Consider the following 18,919-nt stretch of genomic DNA (forward strand, 5'->3'; position numbering starts at 1 on the left):
TGTGCAAAGTCAATGGTAGCTTTTATTTGTTATTGCTGGACACACAGCCAGGGAAGGCAAAATCATCTCACATCAAATGCCAACTTCAGGATGAGTGTCGCCTGGTAGAATTCTGAGGACAGTGGGCAGGCTGTGTGGGAAAGATCGCATTGTTTGTCTCTCAGCCATGTTTGTCCTGGGCATCAGCTTCGTGTTGGAGAATCACCACTGTCGTGGTGGATATATTCTATATATGAATTCAAAAAATCACAAGAGCAACCCCATAAAGTAGGTACTTTATGTACCAACTACCAATCCCCCTGGATTGGAACAACGACCACAAAAGACTTCAGTATTTCCCTCATGGCAGTTTATGAGGCCCATCCTCTATCAACAAGTAAAATGTGACATGAGTATGTAAAGATTAAACAGAGAGTTCCAATCACTTGGGAAGCAAGAAACAAACTAGCAACACCTTGCTAAATAACTATTGGGTCAAAAATGAGCTTTCAAAAAATATAATCGCAAGTCACTTAGAAAGCAGTGGAAATGAAAATATTATATGCAAGGACTAACAATATATGGCCAAAGCTGCCCTCAGAGTGAAATGCATAGTCCTATACCTTTATTAGCAAAAATAAAGAAAATAATTCAATGATATTAATAATAATCTTCACAACACTGAAGCTAACTCAACAAGGAGTTAAGTGCTACTGTTACCTTCTCATTATAGATGAGAAGATTAAGGCATAGAGAAAGTAAGAAATTTTCTTTTTTTTACATGGCTAGTAAGTGGCAGAAACATGGTTCACGGCCTTTTAACCACCATCGTGTTCAAATTAATGGGTTTGAAAAATGACACTCTAACACAACTTAAGAGGAGCAGGAAGAAAAAAAAATATTTGATTGGAACTAAATTAGAAAGGAAAAAAGGGAAGAATAGAAATATTCTTTATTCCCTGAAATCATTTTAACAATTTAAGGAATAAATAAAACCGAGAATTCAAACATGATAACAAATATTGAGGAAAATTGTGTGGATGTAACATATAATTGTATGCCAAAAAATTTGAAAATCTCATGGGAATTTATATTTTTCTGTAAAACTATAATTTTCAAGACCCGTTTCAACAAGAAGAACTAGAAAATCTGACTAGATGAATTATCAGTGAACAAGCTTAAAGGGAAGTAAAAAGCTCCAAAATTGCTCTGGGCCAGATGGTTTCACCCAGAAAAAATTTTAAAACTCTATTATTGGTTAATTTCAAAGATGTTTATGGTCTCCAACACATACAAAAGTGTGAGATCCTTATACATTGCTGGAGAAAGAACAAATCGGCGCCCTTTCTGGAAAACCATTGCAAAGTATATATCAAGCATGTGAAAACTGTTCATACTCTACTTACAAATATCTCACTAGGAATTTAATATTTAGACAAACAGATGATTAAAATATTTCTGACAATATCAAGAATTGACAGAAACCTAAAGAGCTAGGAATCTCAATAGCAGAGGAATCTTCTGGTAGATTACTTTATAAACATGAAGGAAAATTGTGGAAAATAATACTTCCAAAGGTTTTCTGATGGTATGGAAAATATTTGCAGTTTTAAATAAAAAATTATGAAAGCTACGTAAATTAATCTGTGTGCCTAGGAAAGACAGAAGTTCCCTAAAGTCTTGATGGTGCTGACCACTGAGTTGTGGAATTAAGCATGATTTTAATTTTTCTTGTACTTTCCTGCATTTTCCATGTTTCCTACAGTGAGTGTGTATTATTTTTAAATACTCAAATTATAGCACTAGTTTGTATTCCTTTTATGTGTCTGTTAATGATAATCTCTGGTGATGCAACACATAGGATCTTGTGGTTGACTTCTTTGTTTCTTTTCTGTCTTCCCTGAAAAAGAGTGTTTGGTCTTTTGTGGAAGTTGTTTACAATAACTTTGTTGACCGGATCTTCCTTTGTGGTCTCTATTCGTGGCTTACAACCCCCCCCTTCCTAATAGACGGGCTATACCAGGACCCGGACTTAGCTGGTCTGAAACAATACCACATTTCACAAACACTGAAGTTTTATATATTTCGAGGATCTCTTTTGGGCTTTTTCTCATTTTCCATCAGCTGTTTTTTCTTTTTTCTGGAGTCAGTGCTACACTTTCCAAAGTATTGTTGCAATACACATGTATGAAAAAAGAGCTCACGCCTCTCCTTATTCTTGGTATTTAAACTTTAAAATCCCTTTGTCAGGCGTGCCTGGGTGGCTCAGTTGGTTGAGTGTCTGACTTTGGCTCAGGTCGTGATCTCACGGCTCTCGTGAGTTCGAGCCCTGCATCGGGCTCTGTGCTGATAGCTCAGAGCCTGGAGCCTGCTTCGGATTCTGTGTCTCCCTCTCTCTCTGCCCCTAACCCACTCACATTCTGTCTCCGTCTCTCTCTAAAATAAATAAACATTAAAAAGTTTAAAAAAAGAATAAATAAAATCCCTTTGTCAAAGCACAACCACAAAGACAAACCGCGAGGCAAAACAACACAATAAAATTTCATACTCACTGAGTGGGAATCATGTTAAAACCTATAATCTGATGCAGGAAAATTGAAATTGTTGTAATATCGAGTCTCCTTCCAATGACAGGCTATCTCTCAGTTTCTGCAAGTCTGTGTCTTTGAGGAAAGTTTTACACTTTTCCTCATTAAGACCTACATATTTCTTCTTAATGTTATTTCTAGTGATTATGTATTTTTGTTATTATTGTGAATGAGGTCCTCATTCAGTGTAATTTTGGAGGCCGTTTTTTATATAAAAAGGGATTTATTTGTTGTTTTGAATCAAATGTTTTATGAATTCTTTTTTTTCAGTAGATTCTCTGAGTGTTCTATGTTTGCGACTATATTACTGATAAAAGTGTTACTTCTAAATGCAACTCTTCCATTTAATTATATCTTGTATTTTTTGCTTGTATTGATGCCTGGGCTAAAATGTCCAGTGTGATGTTAAATACCAATGATCATAGCAAGTATCCCAATGGGCGTTCAAAATACCTGGTGTCATGTTGGTAGGAACGAGGCTAGTATTTTCACCAGTAAATAGGATTTGGTGAAAGCTTCAATATACATGTATTTTCAGAAAGTATCATAAGGCATCATCCTTTTATTTCCAGTTTATAACTTTTTTTAACATTTATTTTTGAGAGACAGAGCGAGACAGGGCATGAGTGGGGAAGGGGCAGAGAGAGAGGGAGACAGAATCCGAAGCAGGCTCCAGGCTCTGAGCTGTCAGCACAGAGCCTGACGTGGGGTGCGAACTTAAGGACCGCAAGATCATGACCTGAGCCGAAGTCAGCCGCCCGACCAACTGAGCCACCCAGGTGCCCCTCCAGTTTATAATTTTTTAAATCCAGAGTGAATGTTGGGTACAAAGTGTCTTTTTGCATCTATTGGGTTGGAATTTTCCCCTTGAAGCCATAATCTAATGGACTTAATCTTAGAAACAATGCTAATTTTTCCTTAATAATCTTAACTGGGTTTAATCATCCAATGCTTTGTTAGGAGTTTGGTGTCCTTATTCATTAGAGAGTGTGGTCTTTGGCTTTTCCTTGTGTGATTCTTCCCTTGTTGAGGTTTGGGAATTAGTGTTATGTTCTGGAAGAATATAAATGGAACAGGAATGATTTGTTCCAGGAAAGTTTACAGGGCTCCCCTGTCAAGTGCCCAGAGCCCTGTCTTGCAAATATTATCCCATTTGTCATTTCCAGGACTCTCCTGATTGGAGCTCCTGACTGGGCCAGGACCACTTTCAGAGGAGAGCTGTAATATTTGGATTTTGTTTTCATTCTTCTTTTGTTCTGATTGAATACATATGGCGTTACTAGGCAGTAACCTTCCTCTCCCTATTGAATCATCCCTTATAAACTTTGCTTATATTCTTGGAGTTCAGATTGAACATCTTTCTTTTTTTTTTTTTAAGAGACAAAGTGACGGAGAGCAAGAGAGAGAGAGAGAGCGAGAGTGCATGTGTGTGAGTAGAGGAGGGGCAGAGGGAGAGGGAGAGAGAATCCTAAGCAGGCTCCACGCCAGCTCAGAGCTTGACGTGGGTTTCCATCTCACAACCATGAGATCATGACCTGAGCTGAAATCAAGAGCTGGACGCTTAACTGACTGAGCCACCTGGGCGCCCCAAGATTGAACATCTTTTAATGCAACCCTAATACTCTAAGAACCAAACACCTTCGAATGGAACATGAAGGTCAGAAATTCCTTTCTTCATGCTACCCCAGCACTTGTTTGTTGTATGGAATTAAGTGTTAGGACAAAATATCTCTTTAATTGCCTCGTTTTTTTGGCCTTGTAACTATGGGCTTCTAAAGAGCAAAGACTCCATCTTGTTCAATTTCTACTCCATAGACCCTGGCAAAGGTCTTGGCATGTGATAGATTCCAGACAAATATCTATGTGTGTATATCAATGTCTACCTGTATCCCCCCACACACACATATAAGTAGTGTATGTATGTGTGCATGTGTAGATACATACACACACTCACAGATTTCTGTGTGTGTATCTGGATACAAACACACACACACAGAAGCACACACACACTTCCTGGAATGCTATCAGTTTCAATGACTTTACACAAATGAGCACAGGTCAACGGAACAAGAACTAGATTGGAAATGTGATCCTTACACGGTCACTGGCCATTTATGTGGCAGCGAGTAAGTGACCCTGCCATTTTGAACCCTCATTTCTTCATGTTTAAAACGAAGCCCTGTTCCATAAGATCTCCAAGACCCTTCTGCATTTAGGACTCTGGGAGGAGACATCAGTATAGTTGAACCTGAAGGGTTAGCCTTAATATTGACATATACAAATGCTATCCTGCATTTTGGGCCACAAATCTCAAAGAGAAGTTTCTCTGTACTTTTCAGGGATATTTTTCAGCTCAGTACATAATGGATGACTTCAAGAGAGATCCTCTGTATATCCTGGACAACAATCACACCCATCTGTTACTCGTGGACAATGGCTGCCACGGACATCCTACGGTTGAGGCAAAACTGCGGAATCAGCTGGAGAAGTACATCTCTGAGCGCACTATTCAAGGTCAGGATTTAGAAAGTGGACTTTAAGGGAACAATGCAACAATGGAGCGAAAGCCTTTATTTGCCACATGGAGTGGCAAATTCTCTCTGTCTTCCCACTGCTGAGATGCTGGTGTTGAGATGTGTCCTGTTATGGAACCAGAGTACGTCATGATGTAGTAATAGACTCCGTAACAGGGACGCATTGGAGGTGTTCTCAACCTGTTTCCTTTTTCAGTGGGGCACACATGAAGGAAGGCATTTGTATTGGTAATACTCTTTCTGGAGAGAACACATAGTCATGTAAAGTTTTCACCCCTTCAAGAAAGCACAGGATTATGCAGATTAGCGAGAGTGTAATTATCTTAAGGATACACTTGAACCTGGCAAAACTAAATCATTCACAGACGTTAGCCTTTTAAATATCAGTAAGGAATTGCAATACGACCCATGTCATGCTGTTGCTGGCTTGGGCACAGAGACACATCCGTCATGGTCAGTGGGTAGGTAGTCAGTCTGAGATCTGTAGCCATCACCTCACACCCTGTGTTCAGTCTGAGGTCTGCGGCCATCACCTCACACCCTGTAGTCAGTCTGAGGTCTGAGGCCATCACCTCACACCCTATAGTCAGTCTGAGGTCTGCAGCCATCACCTCACACCCTGTAGTCAGTCTGAGGTCTGAGGCCATCACCTCACACCCTGTAGTCAGTCTGAGGTCTGAGGCCATCACCTCACACCCTGTAGTCAGTCTGAGGTCTGTGGCCATCACCTCACACCCTGTAGTCAGTCCGAGGTCTGAGGCCATCACCTCACACCCTGTAGTCAGTCTGAGGTCTGAGGCCATCACCTCACACCCTGTAGTCAGTCTGAGGTCTGAGGCCATCACCTCACACCCTGTAGTCAGTCCGAGATCTGTGGCCATCACCTCACACCCTGTAGTCAGTCCGAGGTCTGAGGCCATCACCTCACACCCTGTAGTCAGTCTGAGGTCTGAGGCCATCACCTCACACCCTGTATTCAGTCTGAGGTCTGAGGCCATCACCTCACACCCTGTATTCAGTCTGAGGTCTGAGGCCATCACCTCACACCCTATAGTCAGTCTGAGGTATGCAGCCATCACCTCACACCCTGGGCTCATGGAGCAGAAGCTCCTGGTCTACCTCTTCTTGAAGTAGATGAGTGCTTCTAATGAGTACGTTTTACATTTCATGTCTTACAGATTCCAACTACGGTGGCAAGATCCCCATTGTGTGTTTTGCCCAAGGAGGTGGCAAAGAGACTTTGAAAGTGAGTCTTGGTTTGGTTTTCTAGAAGACTGATCAACAAGCGAACCCAGCAAATTTGCATTTTCAGGGCTTTGGGGCTTGTGTGGTCAATTTCTTTTACTACAGCAAGTAGGTAGTATTCTCTTAGCCACACAATGTTCTCTAATATTCCAGAGGAGGCTTTGGAAGAACATGAATAGCCTGTATACCTAATGTTGGCTTTGGCCATCAGCCCACCAAGGAGAAGGGTTGACATTAACTCCTAAGACAGATCATAAGCAGCATGTATGTTGGAAAACCATGGTTACCCCATGTGCGTGGAGATGGGCTGTGATCATAAACACAGGTTGCCCCCAGATCAGGATTCCCAGACCCACCAAAAACCCATCCACATGCTTCCTGGGCCTGCAAAGACTCCACCCACAAGAAGGAACCCCAAACCCTAAGTGACTCTGAGATCACAGAAATTTCCTGAACAATTCTACACTTCCAAGTTGAGCAATCAAGCAGGAATTCTGCTTCCCACCCCATCCGTGCAGACTTTGATCTTACTGAGAGCATCTTGCCGGCAGCCAGGTATCTGCTTGACTTTAGAATGTATCAGTGTTATCGCATTTTTGTTGGTGTCTCAAGGCAGGCACGTCGTGCTGAAGATTCCTAGTTTTAGGAATAGGACTTCACAAGAAAGTGATTTTCAACTCCTCTTTTTAATTAATTTCACATTGATTTGCCTGCCCCCTCATTTTCCAAACTATTCTGTGTAGATACTACGATTCTTTATCTTCCACTTCCCTCCCAGAGCCTCCTCCCGGAGTTACAAGTAATTCCTGGCCAAGTTGTTTGGAATCGTAACCTAGCACTTCTCTTTGTTTATGTAACAATGGCCTTCTCATTCATTCATTCATTCATTCATGTGTATTTATTGACCACCTGCTGTAAGATCTGCTACTGAGACCATTGGTAAATGAAAATTTTTCAGGGAAAGCCTTATCAGGGAAACATAAACAATTCTCTTTCAATATGAAACTCTCAGTAGGTGACATACACTCACTTTAAGAGCAGAAGAGGAAGAGAGGAAGAGAAAGTAATTGAAAGATGGTTATGTTTGTTATCTCTCTCTCAAATTTTAGATTTGAAATTCTGATTTCCAGAGGGCCACTACAGTTCCATGGCATTTTCCCCGAGCACCTGTGCAGCCAGTAACTGTGCCCAGAACAGGGGACAAGAGAGAGGAGGGACAGCTCCCTGTCTGATCACCCCACTCTGGCCCCAGCATGCGGATACCTGCCCGCAGGGCAGGTAGTGGGGTGCAGAGCTGGGAACACCCTGGTGTCTGCCCCAATGAGGCACCACACGCTCCATGGGTGACATGTTCTCCATGAAGGCATTCAGTGTCTCCTAAAGGTTGGGGACTCAAAGTTTCTTCTGGGCATATATATCACTTTATCTTGCCATCAAGTGAATTAAGACTCTGAAGAACGATTCCCCTCTGCCAGCCTCTGTGGAAATAAAAGTGTGGTGCATATTTATATAAGAAACAAATTTAATTTTATTCTCTTTTTGTAAAAGGGGCAAGGAAAATGATTTGGGAATTCTAAGGGAAATGGGTGTCAACATAATAGAAAATATGTAGCTGCTTGAAGGTATTTTCATACCTCGTGAGTATGAATATTTTTAACCTATGTGACATAAGCTGTCAGTGATAATATTGAATACCGTTTTAGAAGTTGTCATGCAAATCTATGATGTCAGGAGTTGAAATGATCAATTTTGTAGGTAGAGATATTTTAAAGCACTTATTATGGAGAACTTAAGCTCGTCACGCGTGTCCTTATTATGAGGTTTGGTATTAGCACAGGGTGTAATACACCTGGCCCATATTTCTCATTCACAAACAGTTGCAAACATTTGGTTTGCTTCTGATTGAAATAAAACCCCAAAGGAGGGGCGCCTGGGTGGCTTGGCCAATTAAGCGTCTGACTTTGGCTCAGGTCACGATCTCACAGTGTGTGGGTTGTAGCTCCACGTCGGGCTCTGGGCTGACAGCTCAGAGCCTGGAGCCTGCTTTGGATTCTGTGTCTCCTTCTCTCTCTACCCATCCATGCCTTGCGCTCTGTCTCTGTCTCTCAAAATAAAAAAAAAAAACAGAAAAAACAGAGGAAAATGTGCAGAGACGTGTCAAGGTGTCTGGTTGACCACCTTGGTCCCGAGTGCGTTGTGTTGGCCATCAGTGTGTCTTTCTTCTGGCCGACTCTGTCTCCCCTCTCCCAGGCCATCAACACCTCCATCAAGAGTAAAATCCCCTGCGTGGTGGTGGAAGGCTCAGGGCAGATTGCGGACGTGATCGCGAGCCTGGTGGAGGTGGAGGATGTGCTGACGTCATCCGTGGTCAAGGAGAAGTTGGTGCGCTTCTTACCCCGCACGGTGTCCCGGCTGCCTGAGGAAGAGACCGAGAGTTGGATCAAATGGGTGAGCTTTAGGGGGACTTCCGGGTGCCGAGAAAAAGGCAGCTAAGTTCTTGGGGAGGGAGGAAGCCTTACGTGCCCGACTCCGCTAGAGCTGCATTATTTTATCTATTCTCAGTGACACTGAAGTGATACTCTGGCCCAAACCAGGTTTCTCGCTGGAAATCGAAGCTCGCGTAGGTTAGATGACTTCCAAGTCTCTGTACCTGGTAAGGGTAGCATATGGGGTTCAAAGTCAAGTCTGTTTGCAAAGCTGGTAATCCTTTTACGCCCTGGCTTCACCACATGTTTAGCTTCCGAATTTTGTGTGTATCAGTGGAGGGGGAGGCCAGAAATCCCAGGCAGTGATGTTTTAGAAATTCACCGGAGGAGTTGTTACTATGGAATGATTGCCTTTCTAAATTAATTGGCCTGTGATTCCATTCAGAATCTCTCGCCCTTCTTATCAGATCGTGTAAGAAACGTACGTACCGGAATATCTATTACACTTCTTATCGCTAAGCCTATAAAAGTATTTTAACATAATGCCATGCCTCCTCACTTTTCCGTCTGTTTCATGACCGCTGTTGACCGGAACTGGCTTCCATTTTCTCGATCGCTCAGTTCATGAGAAAGCTCATGTTAATATTAGTGGGTGAATTCACCTCAATTCATTCCAGAATGGCCTTCGATGTTTAGATAGTTTTAGGAGCACAGGCTACCACTTGGGAATTTATCCATAAAGGAAAAAAAAAACAGGCTATAGGCAATGAGCAGGTGATTTTAGTCATAGAGCCCATTTTGTCATGAGAGTTCAAGGTTGGATTTAGTATAAAAAATATTCCTTAACTAGATTGGTATTTCAACAGTAGTTAGTTGTGAAAGCATCTCAAAATACCGAACACGGCAAACTGAAATCCTGGAATAGTGCAGATAATCTTGTTCATGGTAGCCTCTGCCATTATTTAAGGTAAGCCTAGACGAACCAAAGCCTTGTAGATAATGAGAAAAATCAACCCAGGCTTCTAGGCTGCTTGGTACTCTGTGGTAAAGTAACACACAGTGGGACCCTACTGGTCTTCTTTAATTTCATATGAGTGGGCACTTAGCTGAAATAATCAGGAAGCAAGTCCTTTCTGTATTAAATCTTATTACCTGAAATCCAGGACTGAAAAACACAGATGCATCTTCTTCCAGAGTCGGTGTTGGTGTGGAATGGCATCCTGACCCACAAATTCTTGTATGATATTCCTACTTGAATTATTGCCTTTCCCCGATTTTATTAAAAAGGTAAAGCTGGTGGTTTTCTATAAAAGTTTGTGCTGGGATTTTCTTGTATCTTGGCCCAAGTCCAGTTGAGAGACAGACACAAGAATCGGGTGGATAGACGTTAAATTTTATCAGCTTCGTTGATGATGAAGGCAAGGTTGACAGATGTGGCTTGGGGTGCAGTCATAACGGGCTGTCTTGTGCTGAGCCCCGGAAAGAGACAGATGAGCCCACCTAGACGGAGGTGGCCCTGGATAGCTTCTGCGTCTCCCAGGCTAGGTGTGTGGCTGAGGGCAGACAAGAGCACGGGCACTCTGCCAGGAGCAGATCCCAGTGGAGACGCAGGAAAGGGCTGGCCAGGCAAGGCGAAAGTCACCAATCAGAGATGTCACTCTCTTAACCTGAGTAGGAGTAAGTGAAGGGGTAGAGAGTATCACAGGACCTAATTTGGATAGAGCTTGCTCTGCATAGAAATACATGGGTAAGGAAAAGGAGGCCTCCCTCCCCGAGTGGTTGTACATTTTTGATTGTCCACGTGTTGAAACCTAAATGGTCTGAGTCGATTCCAAACATATCAGCAGAGCAATCCCAGAGTATGCATATCAACGGCGACATTGTATGTTGAGCGCTGTACTCAAGGTGCTTTCCCTGGGTGGAAGGAAGAAATTCAGTGGTTGGGTCAAGGATACCCACAGAGGAAGGAATCGACAACTCTTAGCTTCCCACCAGCGATGGCCCTGGGTCCTCTCCAGTGACTTTCCTTCTATTCCTCATGCAACTTTTCTTCTGGAGTCTGAGCCATGTCATGGCCAAAGAACAGAGGCCATCTAACAGGTCCCCCACTCTTGACAAAGGATTTTGATTTCTGCTTTAAGAAAATCTGTCACAGGAATTCTGAAACAGGCTAAAAATCAGACACATTTCACTTATCCTGTCTGGGATTCATACCTCATTCGTATTCATATCTAATATGCTAATGATCTATCATAGTTATAATCATGTCAGAAGACATCCGTCAATAATACAAAATTAGTCTGGCATTTTAATTATGCACTTATATAAAGTTTTGCAATTGGTACAGGTTTCCCAAAAGACCACGGAGTGGAATTATCGATTAATGAATGCATACATCCAGTCAGATATTAGTTGAGCAACCCCGCAGGCTAATTGGGGGTGACCTCACTGATCTTGTGGACAGCCAACCCCCAAATCTGCACTCATGGTTTCCTGACCTTTCCTGGAGACCCAGGGCACCTCTTCCCTACGATCATGCTTTCTCCTTCTACCAGTTCAACCAGAGTTATCCCCCTGTGCCCACTCCTCACCTTCTCGAGAAGTTGACTCTCCATAGTGTCCCAATCTATCAAGCAGTCTAGGTACCATTCATTCATTGATTTCAAACTCATCTACTCATTTATGCAGTTGATATTTATTGAATGTATACCAGGTGCCAGGTTCTGGAATAGGCACTTCAGGAAGAACAGGATACCCAGCAGGAAGAGCCCTCGTCCGCATGGAGAGAACAGAAATTGGAAAAAAGTTTAGGTTGAGTGATTACAGTGTATAAGGTTGAACTGAAATGGGTGTTCTTAAGAAAGGTTACGTGGATTTGTAAGGGCACGAGCCGAGGGAGCCTGGCCTGGTATGAAAGGGGAAGGCTTCTCAGAGGAGGTGATATGGAAGCTGTGATCTGAAGGTTAGGTAGTTAGCGGGGTGAGGACCGGGATTGGAACGGCTAAAACAGCATGTGCAAAGGTCCTGAGGTGCAGGGCAAACATGGCCTACCCCAAGGACCTACAATATGGCAGCGAGGGCGGAAGCTGGAAAGCTTACCGAGGACCAAGCCAGGCAGCTTCTTGAACACCGTTTCAAACTTTGGGCCTTGTTCAAGTGCGATGGGAAGTCCCCGAAAGGTCGAATTGTGATGGGTTGTGGGCAGGAAAGCGCACACTGGCTGCGGTGGGGGGACAGGACTGGAGGAGGTAAGAGGGAGGTGTCGGGGAGGGGCCCAGGTAAGATTCCCTGCAGCCGTCCCTGGGCCCTGTCAGTTTGCTCTGTGTCCATATTCACATATTCCTTCTTCCTTTTCCTTTTGAAAGAAAAGATATCTCCCCCCACTTGTGCCCCCAGAATCGTGGGACCTGGACCCCTTCCACCTGTGATTTCCAGCTGGACCCTTTCCTTCTGAGGCAAGGACTGCCTGTGTGGCGAGAGGGCCCTTCCCTTCACCCCACCCCCTCCCGGCCTGTCCGTCGGGCTGCCCACCCTGGATGTGTCAGGCAGTTTTCCTTTATTTCCTGGTCACCCCTTGATCTGAGCCTCTGAACCCCCAGCACGGCCTTCCCAGGAGACCGCGGGCTGAACGGTCACCCCCTAACGTCCAAATCCAAGGCCCTGCCTGCCCCACAGCTTTCAACCTCCCGACCTGGCCCGAGACCCCCCTCCCCCGGTCCACGTGACGCTCTGCCTCTCCACATCGTCATTTCCAGACGTTGCCGGGCCCCCATCCCCAGCCCGGAGCTCAGTAAACCCAACCGGCTTCCTCCGCTGGGGGAGCTCTGCCTCATCAAGCTCCGGCCAAGCTCGCCAGCGCCTGAAGCCCTGGGATCGGGTTTTAACATAAAACATTACGGACAAATCACAAAGGATAACAGCAAATTCCTTCTCTCTTTCTCCAGTCACCAAGTCTTCTTGGCTGTTGTGCACATTGGACTTTAGCTTCCCGTGGGTGAAGGCCTTATGACCGCACTTGGTTTCTGCGGCTTAAAAAAAGTTTTTTTTAGGCTTATTTATTTATTTTGAGAGAGAGAGAGAGAGAGAGAGAGCAGGGGAGGGGCAGAGAGAGAGAGAGAGAGAGAGAGCAGGGGAGGGGCAGAGAGAGAGAGAGAGAGAGAGAGAGCAGGGGAGGGGCAGAGAGAGAGAGAGAGAGAGAGAGAGAATCCCAAGCAGGTTCCATGCTGTCAGCACAGGGCCCGACATTGGGCTCCAACTCATGGACCGTGAGATCACGACCTGAGCAGAAATCAAGAGCTGGATGCTGAAGTGACTGAGCCGCCCAGGCGCCTTGGTTTCGGTGGCTTCTGTCGCTCTTTCCTCATTTATTTGCTCATTCAACAATTGAGTGCCTACCGCGTGCCAGGCTTTGTGACGTGCACACGCTCGTGCGTGCACACACACACACACACACACACACACACACTCACCCCTAGTCCCTTGAGTCTCAGCTCTTTGCTGGGGGCTGTTTCACACGTGTGCCCTTGTACAACCAGTGCTCTGTTCTCGTCGTGGTTAAGGGCTCATCATTCCAGTTCAGAGGTTGGACGCTACGGGTACAGACGCCCTACAGGGAGGGAAGGAGATTGGGAACGCCCTCTACGTGGTGTTTAAAAGCAAAATGGAATAAAAGGGTCTTCACCAAAAGAGAGAAGCTTATGTGCTCCTTATGTCTGAAAGCAGTTGCCTGATGACAGTGCTCTTTAAATCTTGCCAGCTCAAAGAAATTCTCGAAAGTTCTCACCTGTTAACAGTTATTAAAATGGAAGAAGCTGGGGATGAAATTGTGAGCAACGCTATTTCCTACGCTTTGTACAAAGGTGAGTAAAAGTAGCTCCTCAAGTTTCAGCTTTGTGTTGCTTCCTACGGCTTCTCATGGCCTGTGCTTATTTATTCAAACAGCTCTATTGAAATATAATCTTGCACTTAAGTTTGGTTATCATAGATCGGAAGCTAGACTAACTATTATTGGCCTGCTGCGTTAAATCTCCTTGGTTGAATGCATTTAATAGAACAAGAATTTTTATGTCGTTAAAATACCGGTCGAATATGATCCCAGCACTCTCCAAAGAGCTGTCTGTGACGGTGGGTTAAGATTTTCATCTGGGTCTCAGGAGTTGATAGAAGCTGAGGGGCTTTCTCCTAGGGCTCCCCGTGTACTCAGATGCACACACACTTCACACACATGAGAAAATTTGCATCCAGTTTCAGGAATTTACACACCTCCTGAAGCTTATGGATGAACCTGTTTTAAAATTCTCATCCGTGATCTTTGCCATCTTAGAATTCCATCGAGGTGGTATTACCCACAGTAAAGCAATCGTTGGCAAAGACCATGTAGAGTTGAGCCAGCTGAGTAAGAGATGTGAGGTATGCAGAGTAGGGTAAGGCACTAGGAAGTGTGATTTAAGCATTAACCATTTATTAGCATTATTCTTGCTGTGTTTGCCAGAAAATTGGCTGTTTCAGTGTATTTATTAACATGGGATTATATTTGTAGAGATACATAGATACAGAATATATTAGCTCTGGAAAAGACAATGAGAACATTGTTATACTACGGCTCATTATTTCATAGATTTAGATATAATTTAAGTCAGACAGGGTCCTTGAAATGTAACATTTATGGAGTCTGAATCTGTGGAAAACATCAGCATAGCATACACTGTCAGGATATGAAATGGAGAGATATTAACGTTTGAACTGATCTTCATTATATACTTTAGGACATACAGAATATGGACAAGAGTGAATACCATAGAGAATGTGGCTAAGAAATGACAATTCTGAGTGTCAGATTCTAAGAGAACATGCTTTAGAATCTCCTTTATAAATGGCTCTGATCATTGGCTGCGTGGCCAATTCTGACTCTCTTTTTTCTGGGGCGTCGATTTCCTTCCCTGTCCTCCTACAGCCTTTAGCACCAATGAACAAGATAAGGATAACTGGAACGGGCAGCTGAAGCTTCTTCTGGAATGGAACCAGCTGGACCTAGCCAGTGATGAGATTTTCACCAATGACCGCCGATGGGAGGTAACAGAAGCCCTTCCGGGTTATCCCCGTGTCAGGTCGGGCCAATTCAGACAAGGTCTTCAATACCAAATCTCATAAAGCACTGTTCCACTTCGGTGCCAACCTTTACTTCCCTCATCTGTGGTTTTGGACAACCCCGTTGACTTAGTAGCATGGTTGTCGAGAGATAGTAAAAACAGAAGCACCTACTGTAGGAAAGAATCAAACCACTACCGCCATTCAGAGTTTCCAGCCTGCGGTCACGATGCGAGATGTGCTTCTCCAGTTGGGTGCGGTGGGACAGACACCGTCCTAGGCGCAGACCGGGAGACGTACGGGGACACTATGTGCAAGATGATTGGAAGGGGTTTATCAGAAGGAGCTCGACTAAAAATCGAGAAAACAGTACTCATTTTGCACCGTGTCCCAACTGCCCAGCCAGTCTCTGGTAAGAGACTTGTCAGCAGTGAGATGCATATGGGAAAAATAGAACAGCTTGTTTGAAGACCCGCAGTGAATGTCTTGGGAGCGAGGGACTCCGGACTCCCAGCCAGACAAGCACCTCCAATATGGAAGTGGTATGTCTGTTAAAAACTGTATTTTTTTTTTCCCCCCAGTGGACTGATTCTTCTCACTGGTAATTTGATCAGAGTTGTAGGACTGCGTTTTTTTTTTAGCAGTGTCCTCTGGTGTCCTACTTAAGTTAAATCAGCCTTAGGAGCTCTGTTTGGTAGACCCAAGTCCCCCTTGGGTCTGCAAGGCCATGTGCTACTTTGCTTTTGGCTCCTCTGGATTAACCTAAGTCATCAGTTGGTGGGCAGTGAGAATTCACTGAATCGTATACGCGTATGCGTGGCGGGGAAGGTTCGTGTATTTCTTACCGTCCATCGTGCGCAGTCAGGCTCAGAAAACGTTTTTAAGGCGTTGTTGTATAATCGAAGACAAAGACTTGATCTATATTATATTAACACGTTATCAGGTTTCATAATGTGATGCAAATGAAGTAATGGCTTATGGGTTTTTAAATTATTCATTCCTTCGGCACATGTTCACTTGTGTTTGGTCTTTGCAGCATAATGAGCCCTAGTGCATGATGCAAGGCTTTAATAAGTTGAGAGAAGGTAGAATTATAAGCAGATCTAGTTAGGTGATTTGTAAACTAATCCCTGTGTGTGAAATGTTCTATTTGTGTAAGGTCAGACGGTGCAAATAAACATAAACTTAGGCATATAGCGGACGGTACGTTCAATTTTATGGACTCACTAAAGATAGTTAAGGGTGAAGGGCATAATGGTTACGAGAATGGACCCTAGAGGCAGCCCAGCTGTGTGGCTTAACTCCGCAAATCGCTTGACCTCTCTGTGCCTCAGTTTCCCCACAGGTGGTGCGTTGGTGTCAGCTGATGCTGACTTGGAAGAACTGACCGCTAAAGTTTTAGACATTTTGTGTCATTTGTGTCACTTGTTAAGTACAGTCATTATTAAAAATTGCATAAACTCAGAATTAAATGTTTTTTAATTAAAAACAGGCAGTAAGGGGCGCCTGGGTGGCTCCGTCGGTTGGGCGTCCAACTTCGGCTCAGGTCGTGATCGCGTGGTTCGTGGGTTCGAGCCCCGCATCGGGCTCTGTGCTGATGGCTCAGAGCCCGGAGCCTGCTTCGGATTCCGTGTCTCCCTCTCTCTCTGCCCCTCCCCTGCTCATGCTCTGCCTCTCTCTGTCTCTCAAAAATGAATAAATGTTAAAAAAAAACTTTAAAGAAAACCCAAAGGCAATAAGTAATCAAGACTCATCACTTGAGCATTATTTGACTGCATTTCTACCACCTGTGCTCTGGAGGTTGATCACATCTGCCGTCTCCTCATGCTGGAAATTCGAGACAGTGATGTGCCTCTTCTCCTCTGCTCCCAATTCTGCGTTCAGTGAGACCACACTGGTGCCTGGAAATCGGGCACAGTGGGAGCACTGACACCACAGGAATTGAAAACGACCACAAATGAGCGCCTGCTTCCCCCACAGAGATGCGATTGGCAGACATTTACCAGCACAGCACCCGCCGCTCATCCGTCAACGGAGGTGATAACGATAGCGTCTACCTCATTGGATTCTTACGGCAATGAAATCGGATGATGGTTCTGAAGCACTTAGAACAGTGGCACGTATTAAACACTACAGAAGAATCTGTTTAAAAATAAGCAAAAGCCTTTGGCATAATGGTAATGTTGGTGTAACCTTTTACAGCGCACAAAGCAGTCTCGTGGTGTTTGTTTATTTGTCCCTCACACCAACCCATCGCAGGGACGATCTCATTTTGCTGGTTAATAATCCAGGCCTCCGTGGGTACCACAGGATCAAGAGTTACTGATGGGGTTTGGAGGGGCTGCCCTGCCCTCAAGTCTCTGAAAAGACATATATATATTTTTAAAATTTTTTCAATGCTTATTTATTTTCGAGAGACCAAGAAAGAGAGAGAGAGAGAGAGAGAGAGAGAATGAGCCAGCCAGGGAGGGGCAGAGAGAGGAGGACATAGAATCCGAAACAGGGCCCACGTTCTGAGCTGTCAGCACAGAGCCTGACGCAGGGCTCGAACCCACAAACCATGAGATCATGACCTGAGCTGAAGTTGGACGTTTAACCGACTGAGCCACCCACACGCCCCTGTAAAGATCTTGACCTGTGTTAGCTGGTTTCATCCCTGCAAACACCTATTGTACAGAAGAGTGAACTGAGGCTCGGAGACACGGCCTTGTTCTAGGTGACCCATCTAGGTAATGGTAGAGACAGGATTTGGAAACAAAGACGTGTCTGACTGCAAAGCTTTTCTCTTTCCTCGTATTCCAGTGGTTCTCAAAGTGTGGTCCCCGGACCAGTGGCAGCGTGGGCATAACCTGGGGACTCGGTAGTTAGCAACACAGATTGTCAGGCTCCATGTCGACTTGCTAAAGCAGAAATTCTAAGATGGTCTCTAGCCACCTGTGTTTCCAGAAGGTGACTCTGACTGAAGTCTGGGGACCCTGTCCTATCAAGCGTGTGACCGAGGGAAAGGCAATGATTAGAAGGATATGGGAAGTGCTGGGCAAAGGAACACGTGCCTTGGGGACAGAGGAGAAGGTGTAGCTGTCTCGTGCTGGCCCGGGGCAGGCCTCCCTTCCCCTTCTTATCCCACCTGGAGCCACAGTGTGGGGACTCAGGGGCCACTTGGCAGGTGTGTCTCCAGGCAACGTGTGATCCCCGGAGGCCCAACATGAGACAGAAACAGAAACGGTTAATGCCGCCCTTGGCAGAGGATATTCCCCCAAACTGGGGTCAGAAAAGCATCATGAGGGAAGTGGGCTGGGCAGACAGTAATGAGGAGTGGCCGGGACGTTGGGGACTGGAGTCTCCGGGTCCCCGGGAGCAGCTGTCACTTGGCTCTGGCTGATGGTTCTCCGTGTTGTCAGACTTTCTGGTTTTCACTTCTAAATCTGGATTTTAGTGCTGGAAATGTGTGGATATGTTTTTTTTTTTTTTTTTAATATTTACTTATTTATTTTGAGAGAGAGAGAGAGAGAGACAGCAGGAGTGGAGGAGGGGCAATGAGAGAGGGAGAGAGAGAGAGAATCCCAAGCAGCCTCCACACTATCCACACTATCAGTGCAGCACCCGATGCGGGGCTTGAGCCCAGAAACCGTGAGATCATGACCCGAGCCAAAGTCAGATGCTCAGCCGACTCAGCCACCCAAGCACCCTGGAAGTGTGTGGGTTTTTAAGAGCCTTCTAAACTGTAACGTTGGCAACAGAATCACATTGTAGGATCTATTCTGGAGGACAGGCGGGACATATCCGGGAGCTACAGTGGCCTGTCATCCACTGGTTTGGGTCTGACGTAAACATGAATTATCTTTAATAAGATTCTCCCTAAGCTCCCATGGGATAGGTTTATCACCGGGCCCAGAGAGTGGGGGTAAAGGTAAATAATGACCAGGTATACTTGTCAAGTGTCCCACAGCCATTGGCCTGGTCATGTGTGGTTTGCTGGGCAACGGGAGGGTTCCAAGGTGCCGGTGGTTGGCTCACAATCAGTGTGTAGTGTAGACTTCAGAGAAACGGTGTGAGCCAC

At 44.8% G+C, this 18,919-nt stretch overlaps 1 protein-coding gene and 1 long non-coding RNA gene across 2 annotated transcripts in view; one reads left to right on the plus strand and one right to left on the minus strand.

Moving 5' to 3' along the window:
• TRPM8 (transient receptor potential cation channel subfamily M member 8) overlaps positions 1-18,919 on the plus strand; it is a 79,626-nt gene that overhangs the window by 16,554 nt on the left and 44,153 nt on the right. The window contains exons 6-10 of the mRNA XM_042950598.1: positions 4,907-5,081; positions 6,280-6,347; positions 8,597-8,794; positions 13,529-13,631; positions 14,726-14,844. Of these exons, the coding sequence (XP_042806532.1) occupies positions 4,907-5,081; positions 6,280-6,347; positions 8,597-8,794; positions 13,529-13,631; positions 14,726-14,844 (663 nt within the window). The remainder of the gene's footprint in view (positions 1-4,906; positions 5,082-6,279; positions 6,348-8,596; positions 8,795-13,528; positions 13,632-14,725; positions 14,845-18,919) is intronic.
• On the minus strand, positions 5,119-7,155 carry LOC122226810. Its single transcript, XR_006205778.1, has 2 exons — positions 6,878-7,155; positions 5,119-5,377 (listed from the first exon to the last, which is right to left on the minus strand). It is a non-coding gene; the product is annotated as an uncharacterized LOC122226810 (long non-coding RNA).

The sequence above is a fragment of the Panthera leo genome, chromosome C1 (genome assembly GCF_018350215.1).
Source record: "Panthera leo isolate Ple1 chromosome C1, P.leo_Ple1_pat1.1, whole genome shotgun sequence".
Taxonomy (NCBI): domain Eukaryota; kingdom Metazoa; phylum Chordata; class Mammalia; order Carnivora; family Felidae; genus Panthera; species Panthera leo.